Genomic DNA, 16,641 nt, shown 5'->3' with positions numbered 1-16,641 from the left:
CAGAGAGGAGGCCTCCACAGCCTGACACTGTCCAGGGCTCCTGAGGGCAGCACTGCCCTGCCGAGTGGGCTCCTTGGGAGAGGTCCCCAGATGGCCTCAGCCTGGGTCAGGCTGTCCGGGGAAGTGCATGGCCCTGTGCCTGCCCCAGGCATTTACTGCCCACCTGGGACATGGGCACTTTGTACACTCACAGATGAAGCTGGGTGCTGGGGCCACCCGCTCCACCCCGGCCCTGGAAGGCCTCTTCTCCCACCACCCCTCACAAATGCTTTGCGACGGGAGGCCTTTGCTGCTTGGGGTCCCACACGCCCCTGTGCCGTGTCTGTTGTCACTAAGAGATGAGCCCAAGCTTTGGACCAGCCTTCCAGGCCTCACCTCCGTCCTCTGCCCTGTCTGCACATCTGCTCTTTGTCCCGGGCTCTGTGCTGGGCACACATGGTGCCTGGCATGAAGGTGGCCCTGGGCATGCACCTGTCTCGCCCTCAGCAGTGCTTGGCCGCCTTGCCCGGCCAGGCTGAGTCCGGGTGATGCCCCAAGTCTGGAGTGTGGGAGCCACACCGGGGCGAGCGGGATCCCCGTGTGGAATCAGCCGCCGTCTTCTGTCCCCAGGACACGCTTCTCCCTGGGTGGCTCCTCGCTTCCACTGGCAGCTCTTAAACTAGGGAAGCAGCCCTTCCTCCGGCTTCCCCATCAGACGCGCCCTCGTCCCTGAGTGTCTGGAGAGCCGGGGGGTGGCCTGGTCTCCCCCCTGGGGCCTCCTGGTTGCGGGAGGTGGGAGGGATGTGCCTTGTCCTGATCCAAGCTGTCAGGAGGTCTAACGCTCCGTCTCTCCCCCGCAGGTGTACATGAATGCCGTGTGGCATGGCTGGGCCATCCCGTTGTTCTTATTTCTAGCAATTCTGAGGTTATCCCTCAATTACCTCATCGCCAGGTAGGTGAGCCGGTTTGTCGCGGCCGCTTTATTCCACTACGTGCGTGGCTGTGCTGTCTCCCTGTGTCTCACACAACCGTGACCCCAGCTGGGTATGTCATGCACTGACATTTCAGGGGTGGCCCCCCGACAGGCTGCAGAGACCCCCAGGCAGGGCGGCTCCCTGGTTTGCTAGAGATGGTAGTGGGAAGTTCCCAAATCCCCCAGCACCTCCTTCTGTGGGCGGCCAGCAGAGCCAAAGCCGCTCCTGCACCTCCCTGAGCATCGCAGGGGACTTCTTCACAACCTCAGTGGGTGGGTGGGTGAAGCAAGCAGGGCTCCACACCCTAGAAGGTTCCTGCTGGCTGCCTGTTGGAGATGAGCCTGCTGGGGAGGAGCTGGACTGGGAAGGAGTGCCAGTCGCCTGCAGGCAGCCCGCCCGTGTGACCGACACGTTAGCCCCGGCCTGAGTCAGGGCCCTCGCATCACTCCTTCTACCCCCTCTGAGCACTCCCTCCCTGTGGAGACTGAGTGGGGCTCTGGGAAGCCCACGCTCCGGGGCAGACCCCTGGTCCTAGCACTCCTTGGTCCTTCTTAGCCTACGGTTACCCCCAGGAGTGAACTTCAGCCTTGTGCCGGGGCTGAGGGAGGAGCTGCGATTCCATACTTTGACTTGGCCATTCAAAAGTTTGCACTTTCATGCAGCAGTGTTTCCAGATGGTTCTCTGTGCCTGCCCCAGTTGGCTCATTTGAAAACGTTTTTTGTAGAAATCACTTAAATACTCTGGAAGGTGTCATTGGCACCCAGCATTGGGGCGGGACCCCTTTGGCTGGTGGATGTTGAAGGGCCGCCCTTCCTGATACCTCTGGCTGCTATTAAATATGTCCCCTCTACCCAGAAGGGCCCTAAGGGAGGGATTGGTGAGGATGATAGGAATTGTCTGCTCTTACAGCAGGGGGTTCTGGGGGCCCTTTTCTCCCCATTAGGCAGCATAGAAGGATCTAGAAGGACAAAGAAGGGCCCCCTCCAAGGCCAGCTGGGCGTGTAGGGCTGGTGATTCGATGCCATCCTCTGGCTCAGGTGGCACTGTCATAAAGGTATGTGTGTTTTTTGTTCACCAGGGGCTGGCGGATACAGTGGAGCATCGTGCCGGAAGTGTCTGAGCCCATGGTAAGTCCCTGGAGGGTGCACAGTCTCCTCCGACTGTCTCCGTCACACCAGGCCTCTCAGCCTGTGGGCACCTCTCGGGGAAGCCTCCGGATGAGGCCATGTGGTCATCCCCTGGGACCCCTGCCCTGGCCCGAAGAGGAGGGGAGGAGGAGGCCAGCCCCTCCCTGGCCCCACCCCGCTTGCTAGGCCAGGCTTGGCTGTGCAGGAAGCTGGCTGCCTGGCCCTGGCCTGTCCTAGCTGAGGCTTCCCAGCTGGGATGTGATGTGGCAGGGGCGGGGGACACTGAAGGGCTGCTGTAGCCCCCGCAGCCTCCCCAGGTAGGGCGGTGAACAGCGGGCTGGACAAGCGGACCTGTTCCCCTCTGAGGTGCAAGAGCCCACCTCTCGGAGATTGCAGCGAGCTGAGATCCCGCCACTGCACTCCTGCCTGGGCGACAGAGCAAGACTCTGTCTCAATAAAACAAACAATGACAACAAAACACCCACCTCTGGCCCACTGCCTAACTTTGTAAATACAGTTTTATCGGCCGGGCGCGGGGGCTCAAGCCTGTAATCCCAGCACTTTGGGAGGCCGAGACGGGCAGATCACGAGGTCAGGATATCGAGACCATCCTGGCTAACACGGTGAAACCCCGTCTCTACTAAAAATACAAAAAACTAGCCGGGCGTGGTGGTGGGTGCCTGTAGTCCCAGCTACTCGGAGGCTGAGGCAGGAGAATGGCTTGAACCTGGGAGGCGGAGCTTGCAGTGAGCTGAGATCCAGCCACTGCACTCCAGCCTGGGCGACAGAGCAAGACTCCGTCTCAAAAAAAAAAAAAATACAGTTTTATTGGCCATAGACACACCCATTCACTTACACACCGCCGTGGCTGCTTTTGCACGACGGTTGAGTAGCCGACAGACCACGTGGCCCTGGAAGCCACAAATATTTACTACTGGCCCTTTACAGAAGTTTGCTCTAGAGGGAGGCCTCGGCCCATGGGGCGAGACCACTGGGCATGGGCAGAAGGGAGGCCTCGGTGCCTCCACGGGCCTAGCTGGATATCTCAGTGCCTGTTTCTTACATGGAGCACCAGGGGTAAGGAGAAGTGCCTGGAAGAGGCGGGCTGTTGCTCGCCCAGCACTGGGACCCGGGAGACCTTAGGAGGCTCTTAATGAATGGGAGACAAGCAGGACCAGAGCTCCCATTGGCTGGGCCTCAGTTTCCCTGCCTGTAAGTGAGGGAGGACAGCTGTGAAGGTGAACTGTGAGGCAGAGCCTCTGCTCAGCCATTGCAGGGGCAGCTCTGCCCCACTCCTGTTGTGCGCCCAGAGTGAGGGGCACAGGGTGAGATGTCACCATCAGCCCAGAGGGGTGTCCTCCTGGTGCCAGGTCCCCAAGGGATGTCCCATCCCCTCTGGCTGTGTGGGGACAGCGGAGTCCCTGGGGCTGGGAGGGCTCCACACTGTTTTGTCAGTAGTTTTTCTGAACTGTTAAATTTCAGTGGAAAATTCTCTTTCCCCTTTGACTGAAGGAACCTCCAAAGGAAGACCTGACTGTGTCTGAGAAGTTCCAGCTGGTGCTGGACGTCGCTCAGAAAGCCCAGGTACTGCCACGGGCACCAGCCAGGGGTGTGTGTCTGTGTCAGCCACAGGCGTGAGCCAGGGGTGTCTCTGTGCCAGGGATGTGCCTATGCTGGCCAGGGGTGTGTCTCTGCCGGCCTCAGCTGCTGCCCGGGGAGGTCCGTGCCTGACACTGTAGGCCCGGTTTGCCTGCTGTCAGCTGACCTGTAGTCACCCTGCCCTTGGTTGGTCATTACAGTAACTCTGGTGGGTGGGGAAGGGGCCTCCTGATTCAGCCTCTGCGGATGGTGGGCCAGGGTTCTGAGTGGAGCCCCCCTCTGTCCCCCCAGGGGAGCCCCTGGCCAGGGTTGAGCGCCCCTGGAAAGGACTCAGGCCTGGGTCTGCTGTTGCTGTGAGCATGGTCACCTCTGCCCTAGACCAGAGCTGCGCCTTCCCCGGCCTCGGAGCAGCTGGGCAGGACCACAGGGCTCTGGGTGACCTCAGGGCCGCCTGACCTGGAGGCCCTCCCGATGTCGCGGTGTGACTGACAGCCCAGGCACGGGGGCTGCTGTAATCGCTGTTTCTCCTTCACGCAGAACCTTTTCGGCAAGATGGCTGACATCCTGGAGAAGATCAAGAAGTAAGTCCCGCCCCCCACCCTGGCCCGGCAGCGCCCACCCGGCCTGAGCCTCCCGTCTCCTTCCAGCTTGTTCATGTGGGTCCAGCCGGAGATCACACAGAAGCTGTATGTGGCGCTCTGGGCTGCCTTCCTGGCCTCCTGCTTCTTCCCCTACCGCCTGGTGGGGCTCACCGTGGGTAAGGAGATGTACCTGTGGCCTGTAGCTTCAGGAGGTGGGACAAGAGTGTCTGTGTGCCACCAGTGTCTGCCAGGTGTCTGCAAGAACTGGCAATCCTTCCTCTGCTTTTTGTCACAAACGTTTCAATTTGGGAGAAGTGAAGCCCATTCGAGATCGAGGGACACGGTGATTGTTTCTTAAATCAAGAAACTCTCCGATTCCAAGGCCCCCGTGTCTCCTGCCAAGTGGGAGGAGTTGGAAGACCTAAGACCCAGGATAGCAGGCCCTGGGGGTGTCAGGGAGTTGCCCTGGGCAGGACACACCTCTGGGGGGCGCCCGTGGGCTCAGGGGTGACAGTCGCAGGGAGGCTGAGAGCCTGGTTTGATGTGCGGGGAGGTTGGTTGTAGCTGATGAGTTTGGTAACATCACATGAAGCCAAGGGTCACATCCACTAAAACACTCATCTCATCCACTAAAACACTCATCTGCAGAGCTGGCTGTGGGGAAGGAGGGCAGCTGGTGGCGAGGACCAGACTGTGCCGCGAGGTGGGTGGGGTGTGGCGGCCCCTCCTTACCCCGGGAGGCACTCGTCCACTGCTGCCCAGTGTGCTCTCTTCCTTCCTTTCTCTTTTCTTTTTTCTTGCTTCCCTCTTTTCTCTGTCTTTCTGTTTCTCTTTGTTTCTCTCTCTCTCTCTTTTTTTTTGAGACAGAGTGTCGCTCTGTTGCCCAGGCTGCAGTGCAGTGGCACAATCTTGGCTCACTGCAACCTCTGCCTCCCGGGTTCAAGTGATTCTCCTGCCTCAGCCTCCCAAGTAGCTGGGACTACAGGCGCCCACCACCACGCCCAGCTAATTTTTTTTGTATTTTTAGTAGAAACGGGGTTTCACCTTATTAGCCAGGCTGGTCTTGAACTCCTGACCTCAGGCGATCTGCCCCCCTCAGCCTCCCAAAGTGCTGGGATTATAGGCATGAGCCACTGTGCCTGGTCTCCTTTCCCTTCCCCTTCCCCTTTCCCTTCCCCTTCCCTCTCTTTTCCTCAATACCAGCGATCCAGTGTCTGACATGGGCCGCACACTGGCATGTGGGAGCCAGGCCGCCAGGGTCCTGTTCTTGAGGGGGCAGGTGGGCCCAAGCAGGACAGTGTGTGTGGTTGTGGGAGCTGCAAAGCCAGGGGTGGGGAGAGCTCCGTGCTGGAGTTGGGAGTCAGACCCTAGCCTCTCAGCAGTCTGGGCTTGGCATGCCACTTAGAGGAGCAGTGGGGGACTGTGTCTGTGTGGAAGAGGAGATGCCCCCGCTGCTCCCCCGCCGCCCCCCGCCCCCCGCCGCTCCTCTGCCGCTTTTCTGAATGTCTTTGCTATAACGCCAGCCTGACCCTAGTCCTGACCCAGTGTAACTGCTGGTGGGAGGACAGGCCTCTGGACGCAGCAGGGCTGAGCTCTCCAGCGACAGCTCATTGTGGCCATCAGGTGGCATCACCAGGAGTGGGCAGAGCCAGATTTGATCAGACCCTTCCCCTGACAATGGCCTGGAGCCCCTCTGGCTAGCACCCAGGACTCTAGGCTCCTGAGTGGGTAGGTGACCGCCGTGACCTCCTGTTAGACCCCTGGGCTTGGGTCCAGGTGCCGAGGCTCCAGAGCTGCAGTGCACTTGGAGCCCTGGGCAGCTCCGGGGCAGGCCGCCCTCCACGGGGAGCCTGGGGGTGTGCACCTGGGTCTTGGTGTCCTGGATTTGCCCTGCTGTCCTTTTTTTTTCGAGATGGAGTCTCACTCTGTCTCACCCGGCTGGAGTGCAGTGGCACGATCTCCGCTCACTACAACCTCCGTCCCCGGGGGTTTTTTTTTTTTTTTTTTTTTTTTTTGTTTGAGACGGAGTCTCGCTCTGTCACCCAGGCTGGAGTGCAGTGGCCGGATCTCAGCTCACTGCAAGCCCCCCGGGTTCCCGCCATTCTTCTGCCTCAGCCTCCCGAGTAGCTGGGACTACAGGCGCCCGCCACCTCGCCCGGCTAGTTTTTTGTATTTCTTAATAGAGACGGGGTTTCACCATGTTAGCCAGGATGGTCTCGATCTCCTGACCTCGTGATCCGCCCGTCTCGGCCTCCCAAAGTGCTGGGATTACAGGCTTGAGCCACCGCGCCCGGCCCCGTCCCCGGGGTTTAAGTGATTGTTCTGCCTCAGCCTTGGGAGTAGCTGCAATTACAGGGACGCACCACCACACTCACCTAATTTTTGTATTTTTAATGGTTTCACCATGTTGGCAAGTCTGGTCTCGAACCCCTGACCTCGTGATCCGCCCGCCTCGGCCTCCCAAAGTGCTGGGATTACAGGCGTGAGCCACCCCACCCAGCCCCTGCTTTCCTTTTTTGTGACAACCAGTGTGTTTGGGTTCTTGCAACCACACTGAGATCACCACTGCCACTGGGCGGCGCTGACCCTGCCAGATGTGGGCCAAGGTGGCATTCCTGGCTCCTCAGTGCCCACGTGTCCTTTTGCAGTGCTGACAAGAGACCTCAGCTTAGAGGGGCAGAGGCTGCCTGCCCCAAGCAAGGATGGCCCCAGCTGGGACTTGGGCTCTCTTGAGCTGAGCTGTCCCTCACGGGTCGGGCACCACGTGGAGGGAGACCGGGGAGCTCCGTCCAGTCAGCCAAGAGGGTGGTTCTGGCCCTGCCCCTCCCTACACCTAGCATCTTTCAAGAATCAACAAGTTGTCCGGGCGCGGTGGCTCATGCCTATAGTCCCAGCACTTTGGGAGGCCCAGGCGGGTGAATCATTTGAGGTCAAGAATTCGAGACCAGCTCGGCCAACATGCTGAAACCCCGTCTCTACTAAAAATACAAAATTTTTAGCCAGGTGTGGTGGTAGGTGCCCAGCTACTTGAGAGACGGGCAGGAGAATCGCTTGAACCCGGGAGGTTGCAGTGAGCTGAGATCGAGCCACTGCACTCCAGCCTGGGCAACAGAGCGAAGACTCGGTCTCAAAAAAAAAGAATCAACAAGTAGAGAACTGGGGTCAAAAAGTCTGACTTGACTGATGAATTTATGTGAAAACGTCCTACAAAGGCAAAAAACGAAACAAGGCACGGTTTTATCAGTCCCCTTACAGCACTGATAGTACATGGAACTCTGACCCTGGGGCCCCTGCAGGGAGGACCTGCCACGTCTGGTCTGGTCTGGTGGGCCAGGCACTGTGGGCAGTGAGACAGCCCCCAGCACTGGGAGGGGCACCTGGAGAGACCGGAACTCCTGACAGCTTTCGCTGCCCAGAGGGGTGCGTTAGGAGGTGTGTGGGGGCCGGCCCCACCTGCCATCCCTGCGTCTGTTGCCGGGTGGGGTCCTGGGGCGCAGCCAGGCCCTGCTCTTCTGAGGTCATGCTTTGTAGGGGGACTGAGCATGATTGTGTCAGGTGACAGTGCCCAGGAGAAAATGGAGCTGGCGGAGGAGGGGAGCCTGTGAGGGCGTGGCTGGGAGCCGTCTGAGCAGGTGGTTGTGGGAGGCCGTCTGAGCAGGGCTGGGCCGGGCCTGGGGGGGCACCCAGGTGAAGGAGGGCAGGTGGGAGGGGGGTTGGGGACGGATTGCCATGGAGGCACCTCAGATTGGGTGCCTGGTGTGGGGAATTGGGGCAGAGGAGGCACAGTCCTGAAGTGTTTTAGGTGGGTTGAGAACTGCCCGGAGCTGGGCAGAGTTGGAGAGAGAAGTGAGAAGCATGGGATGGGGGGTCCTAGCAGAGCTGAGGGGTCTTAGTGGGAGCGGGTGGGGCGCTGGCAGTGGGGCCCTCGCCTGGGGTGGAGACTGTGCAGCTGGAATGGGCCCGAGGGGAGCGAGGCTGGGGGCATCCAGGGTGAGGACTGAGTGAGCCGCTGGACTCTCACATCCAGACTCAGGGTGGAGGGTGCCAATCTAGGAGGCGCGAGGTGCTGGACCGTCACCCTGAGTAGGTCTTAAGTGGGTCTTTGGTGGATCTGGCCTGTTTGGAGGGCAGAGCCACCAGTTTGCAGGTGGGCGGGACGGGGGTCAGGGAGGGCCTTGAAGGGATGCTGGGAACATTCCCTGAACTGCTGGGCAGGTGATGGTGCCCTTCAGTGCCAAGCCGAAGGTGGGGAGGAGCCCACTGGGGAGGGGCATAGTCGTTGCGTGATTCTGGGGCGGGAAGGTGTGTGGCGTGCAGGGGAAGGCTGGCCATAGGGCCATCTGAACATGTAGGGCACGGCCCTCGCCTGTGGTTGAGGCTGCAGCTGGATGGGGCCCCAGGGGAGTGGGGCGTCCAGGGTGAGGACTGAGCGAGCAGCCGGACTCTCACATCCAGGCTCAGAGCGGAGGGTGCCAATCTGGGAGGCGGGAGGTGGTGGAACCATCACCCTGAGTAGACTGGCACAGCTGCAGGACTCTGGATGGAGCGGGCTGTGTCCCCTGCCCTCAGGGGTCTGTGTTGAATAGCCTGTGTCCCCTGCTGTCAGGACTCTATGCTGGTATCAAGTTCTTCCTCATCGATTTCATCTTTAAACGCTGCCCGAGGCTGCGTGCCAAGTACGACACGCCCTATATCATCTGGAAGAGCCTCCCCACCGACCCGCAGCTCAAGGAGCGCTCCAGTGCTGCCGTCTCGCGCAGGGTGAGCCCGGCCCCCAGCTGCGGGGGTAGCGGGATGGGGGGCCACGAAGCCGGACATCCCCAGGCCCACAGTGCTGTGTTCACCTCCGGCTCATTTAGAGGCTGTTTATTCAATTTTATGGAGTCTTTAAAATGTGAGGGTTTTTTCTTTCCCGTTACCACTGCGGTGTCTGAGGCCCATCCAGCCCCTCCCAAGCCCAAGGCAACACTTGGGGACTGGCCATGATGACTGAGAGCCAGCGGGCCTGGGAGTGGCCCCTCCATGGGGGCGCCCGGCCCCTGCCATCCCTGACAGGTGAGGCTCTGGCACTGAGACCAGGCAGCTTGAGAAGGGCCCCCTTGGAGCCACAGGCTGGCCCTGGGCCATATTTCATTCAGTCACAGGCCCTCCAGATGTCCAGCACAGTGGCCCAGCCAGGACCATGGGGAGTGAGTGGGCCTCGGTGCTCTCCTCCCGGTGTTTCAGATGAGTCGGGAGGGTTACTGGGCTCTCCCCGCTGAAGTGAGGTGGCCCTGCCTGGAAGGAGCCGCGCTGGACCAGAAGGGGCCTGGGGAATGTCTTCCCGAATTCGGATTCCAGCCTGTGGGGGGATGTGCGTGCGGCCAGCGCATCTGGGTGCTGCGGGCGTGGGCAGTGGGCCTGACCTCGCGCTGTTTGCCATTGGCAGCTGCAGACGACCTCATCACGGAGCTATGTGCCCAGCGCACCGGCCGGCCTGGGTAAAGAGGAGGACGCCGGCCGCTTCCACAGCACCAAGAAGGGCAATTTCCACGAAATCTTCAACCTGACAGAAAACGAGCGTCCGCTGGCAGGTATGTGTGCCGTGAGCCTGAGGCCAGGCCGAGCACAGGCACAGACTGAAGGCCCGTTGGGGGTGCTGTGGGTACAGGAGGGGGTTGCCCTATGACAGGCCAGAGGAGCCCTCGGGACAGCGTTCACATCCACTGCCCCAGGACCCCAGGAGGCAGTGCAGGAGCCGGGGGTCATGAGGACTCTGTGGGCTCCAGGGGAGGAGGGCGTGTCCGTGGGGAGAGCCACCCACGCTGTAGCACTCCCCTGAGAGCAGGCATGCAGGTGGCCTGCTGGGGACAGACTCCAGGGCGAGGCGTCAGGGCCGGCAGGGCGCTGGCAGGGGGTCTGCTCCTGGTTCCATCGTGTCTGGAGAAACAAGAGCTGCCAAGGGAGAGGTGACACAGGAGCCTGGGGACAGGTCAGCCTTCCCAAAGGGAATTCCTGTTAAACTAAACCGGGCAGCCCGAGGTGTGTGCTGAGCGGCTGCAGAGGCAGCTGCGGAGAACTGAGTTTCGTCCTCTGCTGAGCCCTGGCACTGCCGGTCTTCATGGAGGTGGCGTCCTGGCCGCACTGTCACTTCTGTTGCTCCCTGCTCTGCCTGGCTGCTTTCACTTTAAAAACACTGCCAGTGCCTGGTGAAGAGGAAGCATCTGTTTTCCACCCCCCGCGGCCACCTCACTCTTGCCAGCGCGCCTTCCTCTCGCTGTGGGGGTGACGTGAGCGCAGTGGGTGGATGTCAGGATCTGAGAGTCAGGACTCCCGGGTCCCAGCGTCAGGTCAGAGGCTGGCTATTTCCAGTGGAAGGCGTGACGGGCGGGCCTTCTCCCATTAGTGTGCGAGAACGGCTGGCGCTGCTGCCTCATCAACAGGGACCGGAAGATGCCCACGGACTACATCAGGAACGGGGTGCTCTACGTCACGGAGAAGTGAGTGCGGCCGGGGGGCCCCGTGTGGCTGCAGGGGAGGGGGCACAGGAGGGGTTGCCTGGGCTCTGGGATGGCACGGCTGGTCCAGTGCAGGTTTTCCCGAGTGGCGGCCGTGGCCTCTCCCACGCTCCGCTCTTGCTGACTGTCTGGGCTCCCAGGGGAAAAGTGTCGCCTCCAAGCCGGACGTGGCCTGTGCCACCCTGCTGTCCTCCCTCAGGCCGGCAGGGATGCCGTCTCCTCTGGGGCCCAAGCAGTTCATGGAGACCAGGGCAGAGTCTCCCAAGGAGGGGACCGAGGCCCGTAGCTAGTACTGAGGCTCTGGGTCCTTGTTGCTGTCTGAGACACAGTAGCCAGAAGAGGACGTTGACTCTTCTCTTGCTACACTCCAAACCCCTGAAACCCCAGATGTGGGAGCGCAAGAGCTGGCCTGGGGATGGGATGTGTTCTTGGTCTTGCCTGACCCTCGGCCACCCTGTCCCCCACACCTGTAGCAGTGGCCAAGGCCCTGCCTCCCCTCTGCTTCTTGCAGAGGAGGTGACCTGGACACTCCCAGCTAGGGCTCCGGGACGCCTGTGTCGCTCGCTGGGAATCCCAGGGGAATGGGAATCTCATTCCCAGCATCCTGGGAATGGCAGTCTTAGGTTTCACACAGAGCGGTGGCTGTGAGTGTCTCACGGAGCAGTGGCCACGAGTGTCTCACACAGAGCGGTGGCCGTGTCTCACACAGAGCGGAGCAGTGGCCACGAGTGTCTCACACAGAGCGGTGGCCGTGAGTGTCTCACACAGAGCGGCGGCCGTGAGTGTCTCACAGAGCAGCGGCCGTGAGTGTCTCACACAGAGCGGCGGCCGTGAGTGTCTCACACAGAGCAGTGGCCATGAGTGTCTCACACAGAGCGGTGGCCATGAGTGTGTCACACAGAGCAGTGGCCCTGAGTGTCTCACACAGAGCAGTGGCCGTGTCTCAGAGCAGTGGCCGTGAGTGTCTCACACAGAGCGGCGGCCGTGAGTGTCTCACGGAGCGGTGGCCATGAGTGTCTCACACAGAGCGGTGGCCATGAGTGTCTCAGAGCGGTGGCCGTGTGTGTGTCTCACAGAGCGGTGGCCATGAGTGTCTTACACAGAGCGGTGGCCGTGTCTCACAGAGCGTGGCCACGAGTGTGTCTCACAGAGCGGTGGCCGTGTGTGTGTCACACATGCTGTGTCTGGTGGGGAGGGAGCGTCTCTGTTCATCCCACTGGGGGCTGAGGGGCAGCCGCGGGAGACCCCCACCTGGTGGGAGCACGCTCTGGTTCAAGAGCCAGGCGACGCCTCTGTCCGTTTCCCTTCCAGTTACTTGTGCTTCGAAAGCTCCAAATCCGGGTCCTCAAAGAGGAACAAAGTCATCAAGCTGGTGGACATCACGGACATCCAGAAGGTTGGTGAAGCCATCCACCCCCACCTGCCCCCGGTTTTCTTCATCACCTGATAGCGGCTGGCGAGGCTTTCCATGTAGACCTCTGCCAGCCTCTGTCAGCATCTGGACACCGTGGCCGCGCTGGCCGGCCATGGTCCGGGTCCTTGGCTTGAGTCCCCGCATCGCTGTGGGTCAGCGCCTGCCCTGGGTCCGCTTGCCTGGACCTGTGTCTCAAAGTGGAGGGGCTGGGTTGGAGCCCATGAGGTTAGGCGCCCACGCCCTGCTCTGGCTACTGTGTTTCCCCAACCCTCGTATCTGGGACCCTCCCCACAAAGAAAAGCACAGGGGCCCTGAGCTCTTGCCTCGGACGCAGGTTTTCAGGTGAGAGCTCAGATGATCGCACCCGCTCTGGGCATTTGCTCAGCATTTGACCGTCACATGGAATGAGTAGGTGGGCGTGGCCACAGGTGCCTGTGGTCCCTTGTTCTCTGGGACAGGGGAGGCTCAGTGAAGCACTGGCAGGCACACTCAGCCAGGGTGGTCAGGGCCCGCAGCTCCCTCCCAGCTCCGAGCGTCCTGGGCGTGTCTGCACTGGCCCCGGGGGCACTCTCGCCCCATGGCAGTTGTGGGTGATCTCTCCCATCCGGCTCTGGAAAAAAGTGTGCAGTCAGGTGACCAGAAGGGGTGAGTTCAGGGCTGGGGTCCTTTCAGCCTGCCTCTTAGGTTTGGCAGTGCTGACAGATGGCCCTCTGGTGCCAGGCCCTGAGAGCGAGTTCTGGGGCCCAGTGCCCACCGTCAGCCTCCTCGGGCCTGCTTGTCTCCGACCTTCCTCAGGCCAGCTGCCCGGCGGTCTGGGATGGGGTGGGACAGACCCTTTCCAGGTCTGGTGTCTCGGCCACAAAGTGAGGAGGTGCCCACAGGTCCTACCCTCTTGCTCGGAAGTCCTGGGTGCCCGTGGGCCCTGCCGCCTGTATGCCCAGCGGAGGAGGATGCCCTGGGCCTGCGGAGGCCTGTGGTGACAGCCACGCTTGCCCTTTCAGTACAAGGTCCTGTCTGTCCTCCCGGGCTCAGGCATGGGGATCGCCGTGTCAACGCCATCCACTCAGAAAGTAAGTGCCGGGCGGGGGCCGCCCGGGGTCAGTGTGGGCCCAGGGGCCTGGCTCTGGGCAACCCTGGGACCAGCGTGGGGCAGCCAGCCAGAGGTTCGTTTGGGCAGCAGGGTCAGAAAGCCACCCCTCCCTCGCAGCAGCCAGAGCCTGGGGCTGCGTCCAGGTTGAGCTGGACATCTTGCTGGGGCCATCGAGTCATGGGACAGACAGGGATGCCGGGCATGGAGGGCCCCCGACTCAGAGACTCGGGAGGAGAGAGGCACGGGGCTGAAGCCTGGCTGTCCTCTGTCTCTTGGCTCCGTTCCCCTGAAGGCTGGAGCCTGGCTCCGGGTAGTGGGGGGACACCTGTCTTTGGCACCCAGACCCATGTGACTGCGTGCTGGCCTGGGGCTGGTCTTGGACTTCGTCTTGGTCCTGGTCCTGGCGCCAGCCTGGCTGTGCCATGCTCACTGGTGGCATTTCTTCCCTGCCAGCCGCTCGTGTTTGGTGCCATGGTGCACAGGGATGAGGCCTTCGAGACCATTCTCAGCCAGTACATCAAGATCACCTCAGCGGCAGCGTCTGGCGGGGACAGCTAGTATTGACTTGCCTGGGACGTTGCTGGAATTTTTTTTTTTTTTTTTTTTTTTAACAATTTGGTAGTGGAAGCAATTGGACATCCTCATGAGCTTTTGCAATAATTCTCCCGGACCTGCGGTTCTATTGTGTTGGCCTCTGCGTTTTATCGACCACGAAGGGGCCAGGGCTCACAGGGCTGGGGGCGCGTCTCTCCCGCAGGGCGCGGCAGGCGCCTCCGAGGGCCACCTGCAGACTGGGGGAGGGGCAGAGGCCCTCGGGGGCCCGTAGAGAGGACGCACCGGACCCCTGGCCCCGCCCTTCTCTGTGCCAGCCTGGACAGAGAAACCTCTCCAGCCACCCCAGAGGCTCTCGCAACCTTGTGTCCCGCTCTGCAGAGGCCGGAAGCTCGTCCACCACCAAAGCCATAGCTGAAGAGTGCGGGGCCCTTCCTCCAGGGGACAGAAAGATGTCATCAAGGAGGGACATGGGGGCCTTTCACCAACCACCGAGAAGCAGGCCTGGCAGTCCTCCTTCCTCTTACATGAGGCCCTCTTGAGGCATTTGTTCTTGGCGCCGGGCTGCAGCCGGGAGCCTGTCCCTGTCCCTGCCTGTGCTCCACGGGAGCAGGGAGGGTGAGAAGGGCCCACCCTGCGCCTGCCCTCAGTGTCTTTGGTGGCGCCTTCCTTGCCGGCCTCCAGGGCGCTCAGCACCGCGTCTGTAAGGACCCGCCCGCCGCTCTCAGCCTGACACGCCAGCCAGGAGGTCTGTAGTCGGTGACCAGTAAGGGCACGGGATGGTGCAGGTAAAAGCACATCTTTCTCACACCTTGCTCTTTGGAAGGCCCAGGAGAACATCTGTGAAGGCCGTTGGAGGTGCTCTGAGCACCGTGGCATGTCTGGCACGTGGTCTCCAGGCTGCAGTTGCCCGGGTTGGTTGGGGAAGGGAGTGGGCAGGGGTGTTCCGGGTCCATGGTGGCCCAGGCTGCAGCCGCCTTTGGGCCATGCCAGAGGCTCTCTGGCAGCCCCTGTGCGTCAGGGAACAACCGTGAGCCGAGCCTAGAGGCTCGGGCCTGCACTGCCTGCAGCCGCCGTGTGACAGTGTTCCCTCCCCCGCGTGCCCAGCAAGTGCCAGTCCGGGCACAGACCCTCCCAGCCCCTGCCCCGCCCCAGGGAAGCCTGGGCTTCCCGGGAACAAGGTGGCATTTGTGGAGGGAGCGCCCGCAGGCCTGTTTGCTGGGGCCACCTGCACTGGGAAAGGGAGGGGAAGGCGGGGGCCTCCTGGAAGGAGGTGGCCACCCTGCGGGCCTGAGCGTCTGCTGGGGCAGCTCCCTCAGCTCCCTCAGCCCCCTCAGCCTGTCCTGAGTCCCCTGGGTGTCGTTGAGATTGTTGTTTTTTGAAGAAACAGAAGATTATATTTTTTACAGAGAGCAAGCTGTTTTTCTTATTTTTGTATCATTTTTCAGATGTAATTTTTACCTTTGCTCCGATCCTCATTTGCTGGTGTGGGTGAGGGATCCGGCGGCACGGGCTGGTTTCACCCCCTTCACGAGGGGCTGCAGGGTCACACACTGGTGCCGGGGGTGCTTTGGGGGGAGCCGCGCCGATCACCAGATTAAGCACATGTCCTATCCCGGGTGGTGGAGCGGAGCCCTCTTGGTTCTGGATGACCGCGTGGCGGCCTTTCCCGAATGGGGCAGAACCTGCTCTGAGCCGGGGGTCTGGCCCTGTGGGGGACCAGCTGTCTTGGTGCACCAGGGGCGGGGGACACGCCCCAGTGAACCCCCCCTCGGCGCCTGGGGCAAGACAGGGTGGGCACCGACCCACCCCAGGGACGGCTGCAGAGGCCCTGCCCACAGACCATGGTCACCCCTCTCTCCCCAGGGCCCGGCTGTCCCCAAGGGTGGGTTCAGGGCCTCGGGGCCAGTGAGCGCCTCTTCTCAGGTGCTGGGATTCGGTCCCCAAACACAGCGGGAGGGGTCCCTGGGGCAGATGAGGCTTCTTTACCAGAGTCGGGTGGTTTAGTTCGAGTCCCTTTTGTGGAGAAAGGGAGATGAAAACTGACCACGTGCCAGGTGTGGCCGCAGCCCCCCAGGGAGGGCCGCGTTCGGGGAGCAGGGGGAGGGGGAGGGCCACCAGGTTGGCTCTGCTGCCAGCACAGGCCCCTCCTGGAAGTCCTCGGGAGCGGGGCGCAGACCGGCACAGGCTCTGGGCTCCCCATGGAGAGAAGCTGTAGTTTTTACCAAATTGTGTACATCTGGGCAGATGTTTAATTTCTATGACTAATCCCTGAACTAGATGAATGTTAAATTTTTTATGTCTGAAGCCTGAGTCTATTTTGGGTCTGTAAATAATCATTGCCAGTGTGACTTTTGTTCAACAAAAGGATTGTACTGTATTAAGAACTGATGAAAAAAAATTCTCCCTTAACATTTTTTTAAGAAAACTTTGTTTGTTTAAAGAAAAAGTCTTGTATAAATTATAATTTTTATTTAAATAAACCTAAAAATGCTTTGTGCTAAGGCTCAGGGCTGTCTGCCTCCTTGGCAGGGCCACACGCATTGCAGGTGGCCTGAGCCACCTGGGCCACCAACCCCAGGCCCTCAGTGCCCGCTGCTCCCTGGGGCCCCACGGCTGCTGAGGGCAGGGCGTTCGGGTACTGATGCAGCCTGAGTGACGGCTGTGGGGTGAGGTGGGGCTGAGAAGCAGTCCTGTTGGATGTGGGCATTGGAGGCTGGGAGCAGGAGGCAGGGCCTGAGTTCCAGAAGACAGGAGGCCAGGTGGCGAGGGACGCGGCCTGCAAGGAGGGTACCCAGGGCTGGCACAGGACGAAGTGGGGGAGGGG

The 16,641-nt window shown here is 61.1% G+C and overlaps 1 protein-coding gene across 2 annotated transcripts in view; it reads left to right on the top strand.

Annotated features, from left to right (window-relative positions):
• Positions 1-16,320, top strand: part of GRAMD4 (GRAM domain containing 4) — a 103,299-nt gene extending 86,979 nt beyond the window's left edge. For both annotated transcript variants that reach the window (XM_025400375.1, XM_025400377.1), the window contains exons 9-19: positions 840-931; positions 2,033-2,081; positions 3,594-3,665; positions 4,218-4,261; positions 4,328-4,437; positions 8,868-9,022; positions 9,690-9,834; positions 10,647-10,740; positions 12,070-12,154; positions 13,174-13,242; positions 13,716-16,320. In XM_025400375.1, the coding sequence (XP_025256160.1) occupies positions 840-931; positions 2,033-2,081; positions 3,594-3,665; positions 4,218-4,261; positions 4,328-4,437; positions 8,868-9,022; positions 9,690-9,834; positions 10,647-10,740; positions 12,070-12,154; positions 13,174-13,242; positions 13,716-13,820 (1,020 nt within the window). In that variant the 3' untranslated portion in view covers positions 13,821-16,320. The remainder of the gene's footprint in view (positions 1-839; positions 932-2,032; positions 2,082-3,593; positions 3,666-4,217; positions 4,262-4,327; positions 4,438-8,867; positions 9,023-9,689; positions 9,835-10,646; positions 10,741-12,069; positions 12,155-13,173; positions 13,243-13,715) is intronic.
• The last annotated feature ends 321 nt before the right edge of the window (positions 16,321-16,641 follow it).

This window comes from Theropithecus gelada, chromosome 10 (genome assembly GCF_003255815.1).
Source record: "Theropithecus gelada isolate Dixy chromosome 10, Tgel_1.0, whole genome shotgun sequence".
NCBI lineage: Eukaryota > Metazoa > Chordata > Mammalia > Primates > Cercopithecidae > Theropithecus > Theropithecus gelada.
Note: the sequence above shows the minus strand (reverse complement) of the source record. Positions and strands in the feature narration are given on the sequence as shown.